This window comes from Mastacembelus armatus, chromosome 7 (genome assembly GCF_900324485.2).
Source record: "Mastacembelus armatus chromosome 7, fMasArm1.2, whole genome shotgun sequence".
Lineage (NCBI taxonomy): Eukaryota > Metazoa > Chordata > Actinopteri > Synbranchiformes > Mastacembelidae > Mastacembelus > Mastacembelus armatus.
The window spans coordinates 9,892,642-9,909,922 of NC_046639.1; the positions used below are offsets into that span (position 1 = coordinate 9,892,642).

The 17,281-nt window shown below is 37.6% G+C and overlaps 1 protein-coding gene across 2 annotated transcripts in view; it reads left to right on the forward strand.

The window, feature by feature from the left end:
* LOC113145603 (formin-like protein 3) overlaps positions 1 to 17,281 on the forward strand; it is a 35,520-nt gene that overhangs the window by 16,052 nt on the left and 2,187 nt on the right. For both annotated transcript variants that reach the window (XM_026332511.2, XM_026332512.1), the window contains exons 10-16: positions 786 to 876; positions 3,699 to 3,785; positions 7,098 to 7,250; positions 9,299 to 9,428; positions 9,540 to 9,572; positions 9,966 to 10,063; positions 10,343 to 10,426. In XM_026332511.2, coding sequence (XP_026188296.1) covers positions 786 to 876; positions 3,699 to 3,785; positions 7,098 to 7,250; positions 9,299 to 9,428; positions 9,540 to 9,572; positions 9,966 to 10,063; positions 10,343 to 10,426 — 676 coding nt within the window. The remainder of the gene's footprint in view (positions 1 to 785; positions 877 to 3,698; positions 3,786 to 7,097; positions 7,251 to 9,298; positions 9,429 to 9,539; positions 9,573 to 9,965; positions 10,064 to 10,342; positions 10,427 to 17,281) is intronic.

Here is a 17,281-nt window from a genome sequence, read left to right on the forward strand (position 1 = left end):
ACCGATCCGGTATGGAAGTCATATTTGTGATTCGCATTTTTGATTTGGCTGAAATTTTACGTCGGATGCCCTTCCTGACACAACCCTCTGCATTTACCCGGACTTGGGACCAGCATAATGTGTTTTTCACCAGCAGATACTGGGAAACTGGTCAGAATTGAAGAAGTGATGGATGGTGCTAATTCTTGGTGAAAACTTGTTTGGATCTGCCTAAAAGTTGAGATTAGTAAGGAGGTTTCACCTTCCAGCAGGACAATGACCCTAAACACGCTACTAAAGCAAAACTCATTTGGTTTAGGGAGAAACATTTAAATGTGCTGGGATGCCTCAACACAAAGCCCAGACCTTAATCCAAGAGAGAATCTTTGATCTGACTTAAAGATTGCTGTACACCAGCGGGACCCATTCAACTTGAAGGAACTGGAGCAGTTTTGCCTGGAAGAATGGTCAAAAATGTCACTGGCTAGATGTGTTAACTCATAGAGACATACCCAAAGAGACTTGGAGCTGTAATTGTTGCAAAAGGTGGCTCTGTTGTTTTGCCTTATTTTTTGTTTGTTCATCTTAAAAAATATTTTGCATCTCAACAGTTGTAAGCATGATGTGTAAATCAAATATTAATCAATTATGAATCAATCCATTTCACTTTCACGTTGCAAGGCGAGGTGAAAAGGCAAAGGGGGGTTGGACACCTTTGCAAGGCACAATCAGTATTTTAAAATGTAATGCTACATACATTGGTATGTAACAAAAAACAGTGATATTGTTGTGTCTTTATGTTTAAGGTATGTCCCCACCATGGATGATATTGAAATGTACAAATCTCACAAGGGACCTGTGACAGAACTACACATTGTGGACCAGTACATGATGGAGGTACAGTTTTTGAAATACCTATACTAACTAGAACTTTTTTTTTTACCATTATGACTAAATTAAAGATTGTACTTTGACCTAAGCAGAATCTAATGCAGCTCCTGCTCATGGATAATTTTCTTGAAGAAAGCTTGTTGCATCTTCATTCACCCGCCTCCTCATTCACACACTACAAGTGTCATGAGATGTGCTTACCATTCGTCTGGTTATCACCTCCAGCAGGACTGGCAGTCATCTGACCCATGTGTGGTTGGCTCAATGCTGCATGTAAATGGTAACAAATGAACAGCAGGAGCAGCCCACAAGGTCTCTCAGGAATACTTGACACCAGACATAAGGCATTTCATATGTAAGAGACAGGGTGGCATCGCCTATGGAAATTGGGTACCTGTAGAGAAACATCGTTTCTGCAGCAGTCAGTCTGAAAGCTGCGAAAAAAACAATATATTCATTCCTCTTTAATGCTGCTAACTAAAGCAGGTATTCAGATACTGCGCATAATAGAAACTGAAATACCATCATTTATATTTATTCCACACATTCTTCCCCTAAAACCAATTTAATTATTAAAGACAATGATTATTCTTTATGAATAATCACACTCCTAATTTTAGCATCCTGTTACCAGAGGGCAAGTTTTATCCTACAGAAGATTCAACTTCCACTGCTGCTACCACACTGTACACTCCCTGCACAACATGTGTGTCCTTTTGAGTCAGAGATGCTGATGTGTTGGTGAATAACACATAAAACTGTTAGATGGGTTGAAATTTTGTGCATACTTTCATGATTCTCAGGGGATGAAACCTAATGATTTAGGTGATCCCCCTGACTTATTTTTATTAGCACAACCATAAGGTTGATATTAATTTTTTTTGTAACATGTCAGTAACAACTGTTGGATCTATTTATTGTGAAATGTGGAGAAGATATCCATGGTACTGTAATAACTTGGGCGATCCCTCAACTTTTCATTAAGGAGCATTATTAGGCCAAAGCTGTCATTTGGCCAATTCTTTAGTTGTAAACCAAACACTGGCAAATCAAATGCCATTCCCAGGAGCCTCAGTTGTATTGTGTGTTTATTTCTAATTAGCAAATGTTAATATGTATATGCCCCAAAAAATGATGATTAATCAGCCAATCTACAGGAAATTGATGTACACTAATTTTGGTAACTTATTACTTTTGATAATTTATTAGATTTTGTGCAAAAGTCTTTGTTTTCTGTAATTATAAATATTGTTGATGATTGTTGATCAGATAAAATATTTGACAATTTCATCTTAACCTCTGGGAAATTATAATGGACATTTCTGCTGTTTTCTAAGAATTTTATATAAAAAAAATCTAATAATCAAAAAGATGATAGGGAGACTAACCAACAATGAAAATAATCATTAGTTCTTGCTCTATTAGCATGCTAACATGCTAAGCTGAGATGGTGAATATATCTTGTCATAGCTTGAAACATTACTGTGAAGACCTGAAATCAGTCAGAAACCACTTATTCATTTTTTTCCTGATGAATAAATTGAAATTTCAGACACATAATGATCAACATTGTTTTTCATACAACTCTAATTTTGTAATTATTAGCAGAAGGTAGTGTACGTGCCTCAAATGCTACTTTTGATGCCAAAACAAATTTTCATGTTTTTTTTTAAATGTTGAAAATGGTCTGATTACCTGTTTAACTGTTTAGAATAAATACTTTCCATTTTGTGGGGGACATAAGTGACCACTGAGAACATTTCTTTCTGCCCTTAAAGAAAAATCACTCTAGATGTATGGAAGAATGGATTACTGAATGGGCCTACTGAATATTAGATGAAATAACTAAAAGACTACTACAAAAAATAAATTTAAAGCAACTAGAATAAGCTTAAAAATAACTAAAAACAAACACAAAATGACTAAGAGAGAAATTTACATTGAATAAGAAGAAGCAAAAAGCAAAAAGAGAAAAACAATGAAAAAGACAGTATAAGCAATGATAAATCAAATCTTGATCAATGGCCTGTTTTTGGCCATGGCTTTTCTTAATCAATACTATTTATGTTCTTCTGGTCATGTCTGCACTGGGACTGAGAAATATAAGAATACAAAACACTATACTCTTTTATATGTCAGATTTACTGAATATGACAAACACCTGAAATAACTGAGAAGGGGATGTGACTAATGTGTGAATACAATTTTAGCTCAGGTAGAGTGAAATTGCAGCAGTGTTACCTTGGCATGGAATCAGTGTGATCTGTTAACCATCCATTGGAAATTTAAAATGTGTCAGAAAATGTGACAAGATGAGGAGCACGGTGCTTGAGAGTGTGGAGGATGATGCATTCTGGGACATTTTTTAGAAGTAGCCAAATGATTCCATTGCCTGGATTTCTAACTCTAATCCTAATATTCCTTAACTGTCCATCAGACCAAATGCCCTTTGGCTTTTGGGAGCGGATACCTGAGCAAGACAGTCTGACAATACGGAGTGATTTATTAGAGGTTAGCCCCGACACAAAGGTCGACTAGGCAGCTCAGCCAATCGTTTCGAGATGTCAAGCCTTCAGTTTCTCTGTTAAATCACCCTGTTGACAGGCAGCACTCTACTTTTACCTCAGGTAATCTCACCAAAACTTTGAGTGTGTAAAAACAAGCTCCAGCCATTGAACAACTGTATCTCACTGTAGCATCTTCCAGCAGCACTGCTTTTCACATAATTCTGAATAATCATATGGAAATAGCTTGTGTGATGATGTGATAATTTCACTCTTCTCTGTATACACACAACTTATTATACTCACATTATTTCTCTGCTACAGATGTGCAACATCCCCTACCTGAGCACACAACTCGATCTGCTGCTGACTCTGAGAGAGCTGCCGATCACCATGAATGACCTGCAGCCTGTGAGTTTACTCCATCACCTACAGAGTCAAATCAGATGTTGAGCTGTTTTGAAGTTTGTCTCATTCCTACAAGCTGAAAAAACTGGTAAAATTACCTGCATAGTACATGATGAAACATGGACATGCAAATATAGTCCATAATGCAAATGCTAATGTTCAGAAACATTGTGGCTTTTGACATAAATGAAAAGAACATCTAGAGACAAAGTGATTTTAATACATGGAAGGTTTTTTTCCATCCAGTTTGAGTTTAGTTTGAAGTGGTGGGTGAAGTAGCTTCTGTTCTATTTGCTGGATGGTTGAAATCAGGAAGAGGCACTTTAAGACACCTCTCTTCACTTCACAGAGAAGAAAATATCTTTCTTAATCAAATCAAGTCCAATTTTCTGTAGTTGATGTAAAACATACACAGTTGTCTCCATCAGAAACCCACTTTGTGAGAGCTAAGGAAAAATATAAATTTAATTTAATAATCTGCAAAGTTCTAGACTTTCTTCAAAGACAAGAACTCTCCAATTAATAAAGGTAAAATGAATTATGAAATACATAAACTTACCATTTTAACATGGTTTTTAACATTTCTTTGCATTCTCAAAGCCAAATTTTTAAGGCCTGGTGCAGTGTGAGTATCTACAACAGACATGCCAGGTTCATCATTAATCAGACTAATCATTAACACTACTATAGAAGGTTGCTGTTTATTGGCAATGGGAACTGCAGGGTGTGAAGATATTGCAGTCAGACAAGAATACCTCCGAGCTCCTCAGTAGGTTTTTTTTTATGTTATTCTCTCAAGCTTCTGTTTCGTTCAGCATCAGTGCTTCTGTCCTAATCTCTTGTCTGCTGACTGCCTGAGAATGAAGAGAAACAATGGATAAGAGTGATGGCACAGTAATCCATTGACTGTGACAGTAATTTTTCTCTGTCTAAAACACAGGGACAAACATATTGTGCATTGGCAAAATGAGTGAACAAAAAGATTAGCAGTTTCATTAAGTTTCACTTTCCTCATAGCTTTTTCTTTTTGATGATGTTTCTCATTCTGCTGCTTTCCATATATTCAAAGAAATTTTTTATCAAACTTTGGCATTTGCATGCAGGCAGTCAGTTACGAAAATTTATATTTTTCTTTAATGTCCTCAATATAGTGTACTACTGTCTCACACTATGACACAAGGGGATCCTGTCTTTAAATCCTTTGATTCTCTGACATGACCAAATTCATAAGGCCTGAATATTAAGGAGGATTTACTGACCACCTGAAAGACATTAAGACATCCCACTTGGGGGATGTTTTTCACCTACAATGGGCTTGTCAGTGCCAGAATCACAGGTTTTATTCTGCATTTTGGACCTGAGTCCTCTAATGTCTTCACTATGCTCTGTGCACAGTTATTTACAAAAGAGTCAAGGACCAAAACCAATGATGCAATAAACACAGGGGGCTCTGGACAAGGAGCTTTCCCCTGAACCTACTGGATGCAGAACAAATGTAGCATTTACAGTAGTTTCATTAATGGCACCTCCTTTTTCCAATTGAAGGTACAATGAAACAGAAGTTATAGCATCTTTGTCATCTGAATCTAATATTTTAAATAGAGAGAAATATGGGTCTATAGTATAGTAAGAAAAATTATCTAAATCAAATCATTCATATTTGATTGAATTTTGAATACACACGGTAGGATCTTCAGTGAGATAGTACCAGACAGTCCCCAACCACACTTTCCACACCCACACTGCCAGATCAGGAGATCAGAAGGTGTAGAACAAGGGAGAAAAGAGAAACTTAGACCACAGCCAAGCTCTAATTTAAAGTTTCTGTCAACTGAAATTCCAAATACATACCTTTCCCTAAGCCCACAAGCTAACTGCCAAGCAACAGCCAACTTATACATGATGGGAGTAGCCAGCTGCTCCAAGTCACATTTGTTTAAGTAAATTTATGAAGGCCATATTTGCATGCTGAATCATTAAATAGTTTTTGGAAAGGTTAAAAATTCTTGTAAATAAAGGAGGAGAACAGAAAAATACTTTGATACAAAAACCTTCAAAAGACGATGTGGACACACAATTAGAAAAACCTGTAGTATAAAATGTTTTCTATTTGATTTTAACAAACACATGGAACACAACATCATTCTTACAGTTTGTTTTGTCATAGTTAAATCATATTTTCCTCATTATAAGTTGCACTTTTTTCACTCCTCTGTATTGTCCTTAGACTTCTGTAGCAAAGCGACTTATAAGCGTATATTTACAGTAATTTTGTCGAGTAGTCACTAGTGTTAGATGGAACTCTTGACTCAACGGAAGATAATACTGTACCTCTGAAAAGTATAAATGCTTATGTTCATGCTAAACTTTAATTTCTAGTGTAACACAAACTGCACCCCAAAAGAAAACATTACACTGCAGACTTCAAAGTGCAGGTAATAAAGTATGCAGCTGAAAAAAAGTTTGGAGTGAGTATCGGCATTCAGATAAACCAAGAGAGGAGGTGGAGATGCTGTTTCATATCCCCCCACCCTGATGTTGGTGCAGTTATTTAAAATAAATAACTGCACCAACTGGAAAATATGGTAAACAGTTTACTTCTTAAGTCTGTAAAACTTATAGTTCCTATAAACCCCCTATAGTTTCTATAGAAATTACATTAGATTTCTATGAGGATACAGATCAGTTGATAACATGCAGCTGGATATTTGTTTTCTCTTATGTTTAGTGCAGGCTGTCCCACTGGAAGGTTTTAGGAGGTTATTCTTAAAACAGGAGCATATGGTGGGAGTGTTGCTGCTGCTTGGCATGGACCTTATTTGGAATTGCTCACTCTTTGTTCAAGGACTTTGATTCCCATAACATCATCTCATTTTTCCTCCAACATCATTGGCAAAAACCAAAAAGAAATGAGAGGGGGCTTTTTGGTTTTTCAGTATGATTTCTATCCATATTCAACAGGATCTGTTCAGAGCTGGTTAAGCAGGGAAATTGGGCAATATTCTAGAGGGATATTTGTACTTGACACAATGGCATACCAAATAATAATCCTGGCCCACAAGGCTCTGATTATTCATTTTATGAGGTCAAATGAGGTGTTGTGACTGTGAGATGGCTGTTTATCTTTACAATGTAAAATACTGAACCCTGCAGTTATTTTATGTGTGTCAACACAGAGTCCGGAAACAGGCTTCAGCTTTATTCCACTTAAATTTAACAAAAAGTGTTGTCAGGAGAAATGATTGCGAGAGCTTGTATACAGTTGGATTAGAGAACAAAATCATTTTGCTTTGTGCCCCTGTGTTTGTCTTCCAGCTGATTAACCAGAAGATCAGTATGTGCAACCAGCTGAATAACTGCAGGTCATTTCTTTCCGTGCTGGAGTACCTCCTAACCATTGGCAATTACCTCAACACGAATGCTGGGAAGGAAAAGGCCAAGGGATTCCGCCTCTCCTCCTTAACTAAAGTATGACTTCACCACTGTTGCCTGACCTTTGATTGAGTTGCAGCACTAGGCTAATAAGACTACTCATTGATATACACAACAGGGTGTCTGTGTATCTTCCTTCAATTTTCACTCTTCTGCTTCCTGTGGTGGTCATTCAGGTTCACTCAGGTCTTTGACTCAAGTGTATCTGACAGTTGAGTGATTGTATCACTGCCAGCTTTCACAAAAGTAATGAAACTTTGCAGAAAGTGTGGGAACAAATGACTTAAGGTATTACGGTGCACTTACACTAGGCAGTCTATACTATGCTATAGCACATTTGACCCCAAAGTTCAGTTTGCTTGACTGGTGTGATCCCTCTATACCATGCCCAGGTATGGTTCAGTCTACTGTGCCCTGGCCTGATTGAAAAGGTGGGCGTGGGTACAGTAAAGTTGGACCCAGGCTCAGGAACTTCTTCAAATCCATAAACTATGGTAGACGGTCCATCCATGCATCCATTATACACTACTCACAAAAAGTTAGGGATATTTGACTTTTTCAGAATTTCAGAATGCACCTAAAATGCACTATAACCTTTACAGCTGAACTTAATTTGACCTTCTCTAAACTTTTGAATGCACATGTCCAACTGTTCAGTGTTTCAGTACTTATTGCATAACATGGTGTTCTCTAACAAGGTGATTAACCACAAAAATCACAGCAAGTGTCTGATCCATGACCATCGACCACTAAATGTTCTGGTTCAATGACAGTTTGTATTTAAACAGTCCTCTTCATCATGCTGTTCACATTTTGACATCATGAGACCAAGACGACACCTAACAATTGACAAGTTATTGAGACATTGAAATTTTTTGTTGTGGTATACCCACCACTGTTGTTAGCTTTTGTTTCAATAAATTGTTTGAGAGGAAGAAATTACCATTACATACGTCTACTTAAATGCCCTACTTTCATGATATAATATCACTGTAGTATAAGCTTTTTACATTTTCCATAAATTTCCCCTGAAAGTCGAATATCCCTAACTTTTTGTGAGTAGTGTATAATATACCTGCTTATTCCTATTTAGGGTCACGTGGATCTGCCGGAGCCTATCTGCCTAGAACAACGTCTCATTTTTACATTGCAAATTTTTCATGTAATACACAGACATGATGCAGTGTGTTACTATACGAATTGGGAGAGGGATTTTTAAAAACTTTTACACAGAGCCAGACTAGGCTGTTTCCCACTTTGTCTTTATGGCAAGCTAATTGTCAGTTAGCTGTAAGCTCTATATCTATTGGACAGAGTTGATAGTGGTATCCGTCTTTTCATCCAACTCTTGCAAGAAAACAAATGTGTATTTCCCAGAATGATTCCTTTATGGTTCAGTAGCTGATGGATACAGAGTTTTTACTGTTGTCTTGGGTATATTAGAGTATTTTCTGCCTTCGCCTCTGCATTTAGTTTGAACTACTCTTGTGTGCAAGTCCCTCTACTGGGAAAGTATAAGGGGCAGTGCTCTTGGCAGAGAAGTGAAACGTCCTCTGCTCCATTTAATGAAGCCAAGGCCTGGCGTTCCCTCAGAGGTGTTCCCAAGTCTAATTGAGAAGAGTAAACTGTTGCTGCTTGAGACAGACTCTCATCAAATTAATGGCTGACTGCTTCGAACAAAAATGCATTGAGGTTATCTCAGATCTTTTTGGGTTCTTTTTTTTTACTTGTGAGCATCAATACTTGGTGCATGTCTTGTTTATGTAGCCCTCAGAGAATGTTCTGGACCTTAAATTGGTAAACAACATAACTTAGAAAAAGACTATGAGTGCCTAGTACAGGATTAGAGATGTCCTTCTTGCATTTTAATTATGTGTTATCATCAAGTGCAACATGACTTAAATTTCAGTCATCATTATTTCAAATAAATATACCATCATATGAATGCAATCACAGTTAATGCTGCCACTCCTTTTCCTGTCTATTACTGTGAATACCAATAAAAAACAGGTAGATTACAAAAAGAGGCATGAGTTTTGTAAAATCTTTGCCTTTTTTTCACTGTGTATTTCTTCCATCCCCAGCTGTCACAGCTCCGTGGGGGAGACAAGACTTTCACCTTGCTCCATGCCCTTGTGGAGCAGATCATGTTGCATGAACCGTGCTTGGCCACTTTTACCCAAGAGTTGGCAGAATTTGAAACTGTCCCTGGAGGTATTTGCTAATCAAGTTTTGAGCAAAGCTGAAAAAATGTCTGTGGTTCTCTTGAAGTTTGTTAAGTGAAATGTGTGTGTGTGTGTCACTGTTTTTTTTCCCCTTGGATAGCTTCCATCAAAGGCCTGACTGCAGAAGTAGATGGTGAGTAGATCACATTTTACTACTGTATCCAGACTGTTGTTCTTTAATTTGCTTAGAAGGCTGTAATACCAACCATCCTTTTTATGTGACAATTCAAGTTATTGAAGTGTGATAGTAATTCAATAATAATTTAAGTGTGATAGTAACAGTTAGTAAATCTTTCTGGGATTGTATATTTCCAGTATACTTCCTTGAAAACACTATAATCTCATTGTTTAGGGACTATATGGACTCAGGCCAATATATTTTCTATATGATTTACAAACAGTTACTACAAGCACAAATACAGCAATTCACAATATTGCGCAGGAGACAGCATCTGATTTAAAGCAGCTCTTTGCTTCAGTGGTCCAATATGATTCATGATAACCAAGGTGTGTGTGTGCTCTTCAGTTCTGAAGAATGAGCTGCAGAAAGTCATTCAGTTTAGAAAAACATATAGGAAGAGAAATACTGGAGCTCAGCACCCAAACTTCTCTAAAGACCTGAAGGTGAGATAACAACCCCTTTCTTTATTTATTGACACATCAGTTTAACTGTATAATGTGTCTTCTTGCGAAATAACACAACATTTATTATATTCAGTGTTTCTCAGTCAAACTAACAGTTTGCAACCTTTTGTGTACACCTGCTCTTCTTTTTCTGTTTTTATTGTCACATTACTGCATTTCATCACAATGAATTTGACCAGTGATTGATAGACTAAATGAATAAATGAATGGAAGAACAAACTCATCATGAGGATCTTGTGCTTTTCTTTTATACCCCAGATGGCAATTGAGAAATACAACACAGATCTCTCGGCACTGACGAAGACGTGTGATGAGATGAAGAAACTCTATTCTGTCATACTGGTAATCCTTGAGTTATTATTTCAATATCTCTTTTGTACAGCATCAGAGACAGATGGTCCACTGTTCCAGTAGTGTCTAGATGGCCCTCTTCAATTATTTGTCATCTTATCTCCCAAACCCACATGGAGAAAGTACATATTTCAGAGGAAGAAATCCCCAAGGTTACTTCTTTGGCACCAGGTGTTCTTGAGGCCTTACATGAGGATACAGTACCTCTGATATACAATGTATAGATGTATAGCCACAGCCTCCAAATTATTTAACAGTAGGCAAAGCTGACTTTGACATCCAGTATGTTATACTTGCTCCTTTGAAATCACTTGTTCAGGATTAGTGAACAATTGCTGCTGTCTCTTATAGGAAAAAATTGTGAACAAAAAGATCCTCCTGAGTAATAACTAGCAATCTTATTTTCATTTAATGATATCTCAATTTAAATACCATATATCAACAATATATTACAATTCATTTATTCAAACTTGCACTTTTTATGATTTATGTGTTCTGTGATGTTGACTGGACTCTGAGAGCAAAAATGAAGACAATGAGCCTTTAAGGATTCATCTCGACATCGGTTCTCTCATAAAGAAAACTTCTCTGTCACACCTATCATCGCATTTAGTGGAGGCTCCAGTTCCTGTGTATTCTTTTCTCACATTGTCTATAAAAGGGAACATTTTCCTTGCTCACTAACCTGGACAGATTAGGTTTAAAGAGCTTGAGCCTGCTTCTGACATCTTAGCAGGTGCTATGTCTTTTTTTAGTGAGTCCCCCCAAAAACAATCTATACAAAAGTAGTGCCTATTTTCTCCTCTTTCTCATATATCTACAGACAATCCATCATCATAGAGTCCACTTACCCTTCCTGGTGTGTTTCAGCACTGAGATATAATAGCATGAGCTGCGCGCTTTAGGTCTGGGAGAGAATTGTGTTATGCTAGGCCCACAATTAGATTCCTGTGCACTGCAAACCTTTTCCTCATCTTGCACATGAGTAAGCAAAGCGAGAGGGTACAGTCAATATGATAGAAAGTGAAGTTACAAAATAACAGAGATATCCTTGTTGTACTTGGTTGCAGTCCAGAGACAACACTGTCTCAAAACTTCACAATCCTTCTCTTTCTCCTCTCTCTTTCTTCATGTCTGTCTCTGATTTTGAAACTGGTGTAGCTTTAGGAAGAGATATCAATGAGAGTCCACTTTGTACCTAATGTTTGGTATGTTCCAGCTTCTGATTGGCGGAACACACTTGTTCCAGGTCATCAGCAGAACTATCAGTAGGGATAGTTGGAAAAAGGGGCAGTGGCTCTGAAGGAACATGGGTTAGGCACCCCTGAAGTAAAGGCATCCATAAGCTTTAAAATATCTCATGGTAACTGTGCAACAACAGTTGGGTAGGAACCTTCCACACTCAACAGGAGAAGGTTTAGGACCTATTTTGAGAGAATATGGCTGCTTAAAAGAGCTCAAATTGTATCAAGGCAAATACAATTGGGTAAAAAATGTTTTAAATTATTTTTTTCGTGTCTTATTTTGTCCATCACATGTTGATGAGCAAACAGTCTGTCCCATTATGCAATGGTAGCAGGATCTGCAGGGGCTGGCTTCATTTACGGGTAAGATCTGTATCCCTGCCACGTGGGGTGCATGAGAGCCAAGCACACCAACATGGCCCTTAAACCCAGCGCAGCCTGTGCTTTTTGCAAACAGCTATCCCTCAAGGAGCTCTGACAGCGTGCAGAGATTTTCACTCTCACCACTGAGGAGTGGTAGCAGAGTGCACCCTCCATTGTCTCCGCTACCACCTTGAGATGGACTCTGTGGTTAAGCTCACATCTAGAGGGCTTGGGCTTTTCCCTTGGATAATGGCCACAATGCATTGCTTCTACTGTGGCATTGCACGTAGAAGAAACAGCCACGTTTCAATACTGGTGCACGAAAAGGCCTTTCTCCAACCTCGTGTCCACTCCCACTGGTGTTATCTTTCCTCCAGTTACTCATGGAGAAGAATTTGGTGTTTAGCACCATTAAGACCAGCTGTTATTTGCTGATCTGGGCATTCTTATGTTTACTACAGAGACAGTTTGCTGAGCTCCCCACTGTCAGTGGAAAGCTGTCTCATGGTCTGTGTGACACTCACGTATTTCTGACACTGTGTTGGGCATGGAGCCACCAGACAGTATTCATGCACACTCCACTAGCCCCAAGCTCACACATATTAAAGAGCTGGACACTTAGCCAAACCAACCTATACCGGAAGAACACGTACATCATACATACATACATCTCTACAGCAGAAAGGCAGACAGCACACGCTAGCGGAGTCTCATTGGTGTTCAGCCGTGTGGGCTATTGCTATGGGTCATAGTGATAGCTCAGAGGGCTCTACACCAATGAGACAGAACATTAGTTACATATTGTAACCCAATATTATGTGATTTGACTGCAGCCTAGCTGAGGAAAAGGCTTGTTCTGGTTACGGGAAAATCACATTCAAAACACCACTTATGTGTGTGCCACCCAAACGTGATTGAGATACTCGGATACTCCCAGGTGGGCATAAACAATTTTCTCTTCAGTGCAGTTGTGCAAGGCGGGATAGGACCCATAGCACTGGCCCAGAGGGCTGTGCTCAATTCAGAGAATCTTTGGTTATAATATGTAACCAATGTTCCTCCCCTGGCTGTAGTTTATTATTTACTGTACTGTACATATATAAAGTGGTATCTCAAGAAACCAAAAATGCCAGAGTATTTATTTAACTAAAACATATTCACAAAATAATTGATTATCATAGTATTCATACATAATATTGGCTGTGACATTTTAAAGTTTACAAGTTGACCTTTAACTATAGTGTCCCCTTGAGGCCATAAGCTGTATTTTAATCGTCAGGCTGTGGTGCCAAAGTGCATGTTTGATCAGTATGGAATATTTTTTATGTGTTTTTCAAGTTTGAAATATTATATGCTATCAATGTTGCATACCTATCTGTTTATTTTTAATTCTAAACCAGGGCACAATGCCATCAGACATCATTACAAGTTTAGTCAAAATAAGACCAGTGACAGCTGAGGATGGACACAGCTCTGTCTGTAGTCCCTTGTCCCACCACCTGCATCACTGCCATTCTCCCCTGATTTCACTGTATAGGTACCCTCTTACAATATTGTTTGTATGAAATCTGCCCTTTAGGAACATTAAAGAAAATGATTGAGACTGACTGGCTGTGGTGTTCTGCAAGGGAGAAGCAGGATGGGGAAAAGGCATCATATTTAGTCACATCTTATTACGGAGGAGGGGAATTCATAATGATGCCCTTGAAAAGCCAACATGCAAATTTATTAAACATAGAAGACGCTCATGAATGTTTGAGTTTTTTTTTTCTAGCTGTTACTCAGAGGCATGTTTTTTAAGTAGGAAATAGAGGCATTTTGTGTTACATGTTTTGCAGTAACACGTTTAATTTCTCATAATTAGAAGCCTTACGTACGGTGGCCAAAAAGGGCAAACACGCCGCAACAGCCAAAACACAAGCAAGAGAGAAACGGCGCAACAGCGAAAACACATGCAAGAGAGAAATGCTGCAACAATGAAAACATATGCAAAAGAGAAAACACACGCAAGAGAAAAAACACATGCAAGTTAGAAAACACATGCAAGAGAGAAATGCTGCAACAACGAAAACACATGCACGAGAGAAATGTTGCAATAACGGAAACACATGCAAGAGAGAAAACACACGCAAGACAGAAAACATGTACACCATGTTCGTTTTTTTCCCTCCATAGTCAGGACAGGATAGAACAAACCAAGTTCTCCTCAGCAATGCAGACAAGGTGCCTTTAATTTGACCTTGTCAATCAAATAGTTGGGACATGCAGATTAAAGATGAAACAAGATGGCTGTAACTTTATGTGTATCTATAATGGTAGCAACACATATTTTCACTTTGGTAACACTTTATTTTGACACCACCTATGTAGCATTTGTGTTTGTGTTTACAAGTGCATGAGTTTAATATAAACAATTTATTAAGTGTTGCATATATAACACATTTTGCAGTATACTTTATGCTACTTACATTGGTATTGTAGATACCAATTATGATGGGGGCAGATTTAAGTTGAAGTAATTTGTGAAATTATATTTATTTATTTATTTTAAAGCAACCAGCATTATTATTATCCCTCTTATCCTCACTTGTTAATCAGACTGATTTGTAACAACAAGAACTCGATTTTTTTAAAGCGTGTTGTTGTAGATTTGGTATTTTGTGCAGAAGAACAAAAAGCAACAGGGGTGATCAACTATTCTGGGATGTGCAGAGGACTGTATCACTCAAGCTGAAACTTAATATGGTGTACTGGCCATTCCTTTCAGACTGTGAAATACTGGAGAAAAAGTAGCCTCTACAGCTAGACTAATTGGCACATTCATGCAAAAACATAAAATATTGTGAAGAGAACAGGTGTTAATAAGTAGCTGACATCTCCTGTTGCTTGCTTTCAGGAACACCTGTGTAAACCACTCAGAAATGTCAGAAGACACAGCAATACAAACAAAATCACTTTCTGCAATTAAATTTCATCTTTTTGACGAACTGAGGGAAGTTTCAGAGCCAATATAAGTGCTACTCAGTGTAATTATTTATAGACCGGTTACTATTGATGAATGATGAATCATTATATAGACTGAACAATTAAGTGGATTTACTTTAAATATATCTAAATATTGTTTTATTAATGTTTACCTAAATATTTCATCTTTGTTTTATCATTTTAGTTTTATAATTACTGTATTTGTTAATCTTTTAATAACATGTTTCTTAGCAGCATGTGCCATGGGATTTACTATGTACAGCATATGGTTACACATTTGGCGGAAATACTCCACTGTTTAAGGGAGCTCTCGAAGTAACAGCAGGCAGAATGAATCCCAGCTTAAAAAAACACATACATCAGCATTAAATCTTAGCTAAATTAAAAATACCAAAAGTGTAGGGTGGTGATGGAGAGAGCTATATGTGTCATGTGTTTGATTAGGCATCTACAATCTTTGAAAATGGTTGAATTGCCAAAACCAACTAAATCCAATAACCCAAACTAATTATTGTAACCATGAGGCAGGGAGAGGAACAGTCTGATATGTTGGAACACATACTTACTCACTTTCCTGCTGCGAGTTAGATGACAAGATTGATAGTACTGTTTTGCATGTTATGACGTTAAAATGAATATGAATGAAAATGAATAATATGAAGTTACAGCTGGTTATCTTAGTTTAGCATAAACCTGCCAGCCTGGCTCTTTTCAAAGATTAAAAGCAATCTGTTAACCATCAGTGTTGGGCAGTAACGAGTGACATGTAATCTGGCTTAGTCCTAGGTGGGTTACCTTTATCTTTCGACATGTGTGTGGGGGCACCTACTAGCCAAAAGGATAAATGAAGGATGGAGGAAAATGAGGGAGAGAAGCATCTCAGTCAATGATGCAAAGAACCATATGGTGCAATACACAGCCAAACAACAAAAAATGGACATCACAGCATGACACACTGATGTTAAACTGGAATAAGAAGCTCATTGCTGGCTATATTGTAAAGCAGATGCCCATTTCCACTGTTTAACAGATACTTTAACCTCCTGAGAACCGAGGAAAATAAGTGTCTTCCAATTTTTCCTTTTTTGTAATTTCCTACCTATTTTTGGTTAAAAAAAACATGTTACAATTTAGACTTTTTTTAATTTATTTTTATTTTTAATTTTATAGCATGTCCACTGTAGTGGACCATAGGACCGTTTTTGTGTGAACAAACTGTCCACTACAAGGGACACAAGTCAGTGGGCTGGGTCTCAGGAGGCTACAGTGGGTGTAAAACATTTGGAGGTGTTTAAAGGCATGCTAAGCAACTACTACTGTATTTTTCAAACTATAAGTTGCACTTTTTTACTCCTCTGGCTTGTGCTGCGACTTATACAGTGAAGCAACTTACATGTTGATATTTACGATATTTGTGGAGTAGTCACTACTAGTTACTCTTGGCACTCTTGACACGGATTAATACATTTTTAATGCACTTTTGCTTATTGTGTCTAACCTACATGCGTCATAGACTAACTTAGACTATAATTAGTATAATTAGAAATGTGACTTACACACTGAAGCAATTTATATATGTTTTTTTCTCTTGAACAAGGTTGTTTTTGCTAAAAGCAACTTATACTCCTGTGTGACGTATAATTACCGTATATAGAAAATACGGTAATTGGTACAATGTAAAACACCTAAGGCTGGTTCAGCTTCCTTCTGTTTTGAAAACAAAAATAAAGTCCACTTAGGTTCAGTAATTTAATGTTTGTATGAGTTTGGGAAAATGAAAACAAAACTCAAAACAAAACTAAGTTAACTGAACTTGTTAATGAGTTGAATAAACTAAAAATATTAAGTTGCCTGATATGTTTAGTCATATCAGGCAACTTGACAGCCATAACAGGCAGACTTGCTTTCCTTTTACGTTTCTCAATTTGAAGTTCTTATGTGTATTTAGAGCATTCTGTTAGCAGAAATGGAATATAGTATTCATAAATTTGTTGTCATTAGTGTGTAATCACTGGAAAATATCAACCATTGCATTTTCTTAATCTTAGAATGAGCCTTTTAAATCTACATAGGGAGCAGGTCTCCTTTTCCTAGGGGCAGACATGTTGCTCCATCATGTTTCTACAGTAGCCCAGAACTGACAAAACAAACACTGGCTTTAAGCAGGGAATTGCGTTTTGCTTTAAAGCTTACAGCCACTGTAGCCTCCCTTGAGCATGGTTTACATTCTGCAATCTCACCACTAGATGCCACT